Genomic DNA, 5,051 nt, shown 5'->3' on the forward strand with positions numbered 1-5,051 from the left:
GTAAACGGTCGGACATTATCGAAAATAGGTAGAAAATGTCTTAACTTGCAATTTGACAATAAAAAAAAGAAGCTTATTGGGCTATATTTACCGAATTACTGTTGCTTGTCTGGCCACAAATGGAGCCGTCACAATAGTAGCGCGTCTAGCAAAGCTCCCGTCGAAATTGCAACCATACTTTTTGTTCGCCCGCATTCATCGCTCGCAACGTTCTTCTTTCGTCTCGCTCCCCTGCCCTTTTATTGTACCTGTTTCTGTTTTTATTGTATATATTTCGAGTTTTGTATTTATTGGTAGTGTATTGACGTTTGTAGTGTGTTTTATGGTCTCTCATTAACGTAGTTTGCTTCGTTTTCTGTGCTGTGTCACGCGTGGTCGCGATGGAAAAGAGAAAAGCGAACTTTTCAGAAGAGGAGCGGTCCATCCTCCTGAGCATCATTGAAAAGCACCGGCCAGTGATAGAAAACAAGAAGACTGACGCAGTGAGCGTGGCGAGAAAGCGAAAAGAGTGGGAAATGATGGAACGAGAGTTCAACTCCCACCATAACGTGCGCCCGCGTACATGGCTCCAACTCAAAAAGTGTTGGGAGAACTTGAAAGAGAAGTGGCGGAAAGGAAAAGCGGACGATACAAGAGAAATTTTTCGGACTGGTAAGTCCTGTTTTCTTTTATCCTGCGTTTTTTCGTTTTCTTTTTTTTGTCTTTGTTGCTGTACCACTGCTCCAATTGCTTGCTTTAGCGAAAAGCTGCCATTCAGTCTCCTGCTTCATCTCACAAGCTCGAAGCTAGAGTATTAAAGGCGTTGTGCAACAGCATGGAACCTCACAACCTACACGAGGAAGTATTTTGCTGCGATGTAATGCTTAAAGTGGTGAGCACAGTAACGTAGCACAGAGTTTGAAAACAGCTGTAATCTGGATTTTCCTAGCTTTTACTCATCTGAATAGGGGTTGAAATTTTTGGCGCAGCTTGCAGCAAGCTTCCACACACCCGCTTTTGGAACGAGTGCTGTGTTTTACCCCACGAATTACTATGAAACGCACACAAGCATCGTGTGCCTGCTGTAGAGAAAGAATAGAAAGTGAATAGTAAACTTGCATGAGTAAACAATTTGCGATTTGATATGTTTTGAGCGTGCCCCAAAGTAACAGCATCACAGTACAAGCGCTGTGAAAACCGCTTCATTTCTAAACCTTCTTATCGCTTAAGGATTTTCTGTGTAGAATTGCTCCAACTCTACTAACAGCGGTTTCTGCGATTTTCCAGGCGGTGGTTCAGCACCACCGAGCCAGCTGACAGACGAACTTCAGCGGGTCGGCGCTGTCGCCTCCCACATGGGAGTTAGATTGCCAAACCCATTTGACAGCGACCGGGAGCGCCACCAGCAGGCTACTGAATCTACAGCAGTAACACCGTCTGTGGCCGCCTTGCTGTCGCAGACACAAGAAACTCCACTAGCAGGACCTAGTGGTACGCCTTTTCATTTTTTTTGTACTCGTACTGCAGGAACCGAAAATAAATGCGCCACTAAAATTCGAAATATATTTTTGCTGAGATAATGAAGCTGGTGGGCATGCACTGGTATGCATAACTTTTTCAACCATTTCCTTTATATAGTAAGAATAGGCTGTCCAGAAAAAAAAAATTGTAGCATATCCCTGCCTTTCGTGTCTCCCCAGATCTCCTCATAGCTGGGGAGCTGCTGCTGTAGCTTCACATTTTATTTTTTTCTTTGCATATAAACTTTTCTTATCAAAGTGTGTAAAGCTGCTCTAATTCACAGTGCACACCCATGAGCATTTTTACTGTGGCATCTGTGTGGTCTTATAGTATACCTGTGTGACCTTTATAACAAAAGATACATCTAAGTTTCAGATGCTTTACAATAATGGACTGTGGTCCGAGCTGGTTCATGACTTGAAAATCATTACGGCGCAAAAAAAACAACGCAAAACAGAGCATGTGATGTCCTTCTGCATATTGTGTTGTTTTCTTTGCACCGTAGGGGTTTTTGGAAAGTTGCAGATGCACTACATAAACGTATCTGCCAAGCCATTGTCGGTCATATATATATATGAGAACCGTATTCTAGAATTGATTCCCTCCAAAGTAGAGACAATATGCCTGGTTTATTTCCATTGATATGTCGTATAAATTGGCTCTAACTGAAACATTGCTTGAGTTACTGCACAATGTAAATGATAAAATGTCTTCTGTAGAACACTGCATCATTGTAAACATGAAACACATCTCTCAGGCTGTCAATGCATTTCACATACTCATTTATTATGAACCATTGAAAGGTTTAGTGAACTGCTGTGAGAATTGAAGTGTTTCTTGATCCAAAGTATGCACCCTCACTGCGACATCTAATCCCAAGCACTTCTGCCTAAGATGATGCAGAGGACCCACACTGGTCCTGGCATTTCCATCAGGATGATGTGCCAGAAATGGAGGAGGAGCTGGCCGATGCAGCTACGAGTACCTCTGCTGCTTCTGCCGAGCAACCGAGCCAAGCTGCATCAAGCATTCTCCCAGCCATCCCACCTACCTCAAGGGCCGTGCCAGCAACATCTGCTGCTCCGCTGGCTGCACCACCTGTGCCAGCATCAGCATCCGCTTCCTCAGAAGTGAGGGTAGGAGCTACCAGTCGCTCTGCCAATGCACAGAGACAAACACTGATTGAGCGAGAGCTAATGGCTCGCCTCGCAGCCATTGAAAGTGATAAAAAAGAAAAGACGCGAGAACACTGCTTGAGGGTTCGGCTTCTGAAAGCTGAGCACAAAGATCGGTTAGCGAAAAGAGCCCAAGCTCATGACATTGAAATGGAGAATTTAAACTTGGATAGGGAATTGAAAAGGAAAAAAAAAAAACTCCTCCTTGACCTACAAATCAAAAAGCTTAATGGAAAGGAAAACTGAAAAGATCAGGTCAGAAATGGGGTAAGTATGCAGAAAGTTTTCAATGAAAGCAGTCAACAGTCTGCGAGCCCAAGGTAAATGTAGGGGATACCTTTTTTATGCTTTTCTAGCTGATATTGAGAATATTGGTTGGTTGGTTTGTGGGGTTTAACGTCCCAAAGCGACTCAGGCTACGAGAGACGCCGTAGTGGAGGACTCCGAAAATTTTGACCACCTGGGCTTCTTTGGCGTGCACTGAAAGTATAAGGAAAAACAATGCGCAAATGGTGGGCTCATTTACAATCGACGCATTGTTTTTCTTTCCACTTTGCATTTAATAATCTTTCTCCCTAAAATCATCACATGACTAATTCAGGTAAACATCAACTACAAACATAAAAAAAATATATCCCCTTGTTGTCTTCGGACTTGCAGACTGTTGAATCTTTTAATTGTATCATAACGAGCCCCTTTTTTCCGCTAAAGAGTTTTTTAGTAAAAAGATATCACCGCAACAATGGAGACAAGAGAGAATATTGAACCCGCGCTGACTAGCAACTGAAGATTTTATTGGAAAGAGCACAAATTGCACTCCATCTACAACCAAGAACACGTATGAGCAGTACTAACATCACAGTACTAACATGAGCAGTACTAACACCACACTTGTGGCACAAGGGACAAACTTCATTATTGATTTATCTGGCATGCTTTTTTTGTTATTCCTCTTTTTCGTCTTTGTTCTTTTTCTGCCTTGGATATCCTATCAACCATGTTGTAAAGCTTGCCTAGCTTATTAGATGCAGAAAAAAAAAAAAACATTACACCATATTTGCGGCCTGGTGCGGGTGCGATGTATAATTTTTCCTTCACGTGTGGAAAAAGATGTATAGGTCATACGGGAAGGTGCGTGAATACCCGCATATGTGAGTACAATACTTCTTTGGATGAGGCCCCTCCCTCGAACTTGGCCTTGCACTACTGGGAATGCCACCGTAAAACTCCTAATTCTAACAACAAACCATGCTGTGTGCTCTTTAAAGATAATATAATCTTGTACAAGCACCACAATGATTAACCAGAGAAACAGCGAAGCCCCCCCCCATTTTGCATTCATAAAAACCGCGACACATGCATTAAGCACCCCGTCTGTTCTCGTTCGTGACTGTGAACTGCGGTATCTTGATAGTTCAGATTCAAGTTTTTAGGTATCGGTGCTGTTAGTACTACTCATGCATGCTCTTGGTTGTAGATGGAGAGTATATTTGTGTTCTTTACAATAAAATCTTCAGTTGCTAATCAGCGCTGGTCAAGTTTTCTATCTTGTCTCCATTGTTGTGCTTTTCTTATGTCTAAATATGCACCAACTCGCTCAACTCACCATTTTACTGGAGTTTTTTAGTGTTTTGTACAATGATTTTGTCAACTTAGTCTCATTTATAATGTCCATTTTTCTTCTTCTTAATTTCTTGCCCATGGTTTGTTTGATATTTTGCATATTCAAGAGTTCAATGGATTTGGACCATGCATTGCAGTGACAAAATGCTGTTACAGATTCCTTTGTAGTTGTTTGGCTGACATGTATGCGAGTGTTTAGAAGTGATTTTGACCTTACCTGAGATGCACTCTACCAAAGGGTTCTCATCAAGTAAATTGGGTCAAATTACCACTTAATAAGCCACATTAAGAATGTGTATATACTTTTAATGTCCAGATAATGACAGTGATGCGTAAAAATGTGTACATGCATAGTATACACATGAGGTGTGTCAAGTCTGTTAGAGGCCCTATCTATCAGTGGCAGTACGGGCAGCGGTGGGGCTACTACAGAGGCAGGATCAGGTAGAGTATAGTCATGAGTGGCATCATACTGAGCAGCACGTGGGACAGGGTCCTTGAGAATGTGGCTGAGGTTGTGAAGTGCCGCACATGCCGTTATGACGATGGGCACTGTGGACGCTTTAATCTGAAGGGTCATGTCGAGGCACGGAAACCGTCGCTTCCACACCCCGAACGTTCTTTCAATGGTGCAGCGAGTCCTTGTCTGTGATTTATTGTATCTGCAGAAAATAAAGTTTTTTTTGTATGAGATCTGCATTTGTGAACACTGCAGCGTCTGCTTACTTGTTGTCGACGTCTAGTGTTTGCTTG

General features: G+C 42.6%; 1 protein-coding gene across 1 annotated transcript; it reads left to right on the plus strand.

Moving 5' to 3' along the window:
* The first annotated feature begins 337 nt into the window (after nt 1-337).
* LOC146202104 (myb/SANT-like DNA-binding domain-containing protein 3) lies at nt 338-4,438 on the plus strand. Its single transcript, XM_084600175.1, has 4 exons — nt 338-651; nt 1,267-1,470; nt 2,395-2,636; nt 4,406-4,438. The coding sequence occupies exons 1-4, from the start codon at nt 381-383 to the stop codon at nt 4,436-4,438; spliced, it is 750 nt and encodes a 249-aa protein (XP_084456301.1). The 5' UTR covers nt 338-380.
* The last annotated feature ends 613 nt before the right edge of the window (nt 4,439-5,051 follow it).

This window comes from Amblyomma maculatum, chromosome 1 (genome assembly GCF_055883805.1).
Source record: "Amblyomma maculatum isolate TAMU_Amacu chromosome 1, ASM5588380v1, whole genome shotgun sequence".
Classification (NCBI taxonomy): Eukaryota; Metazoa; Arthropoda; class Arachnida; order Ixodida; family Ixodidae; genus Amblyomma; species Amblyomma maculatum.

Excerpts from the sequence above, each read along its gene's own strand:
- LOC146202104 (XM_084600175.1), top strand. The coding sequence starts at position 381 with ATGGAAAAGAGAAAAGCGAACTTTTCAGAAGAGGAGCGGTCCATCCTC. Across the intron at positions 652-1,266 it reads AAGAGAAATTTTTCGGACTG|GCGGTGGTTCAGCACCACCG; the intron begins GTAAGTCCTGTT and ends GCGATTTTCCAG. Across the intron at positions 2,637-4,405 it reads CCGCTTCCTCAGAAGTGAGG|AGTTCAATGGATTTGGACCA; the intron begins GTAGGAGCTACC and ends TGCATATTCAAG.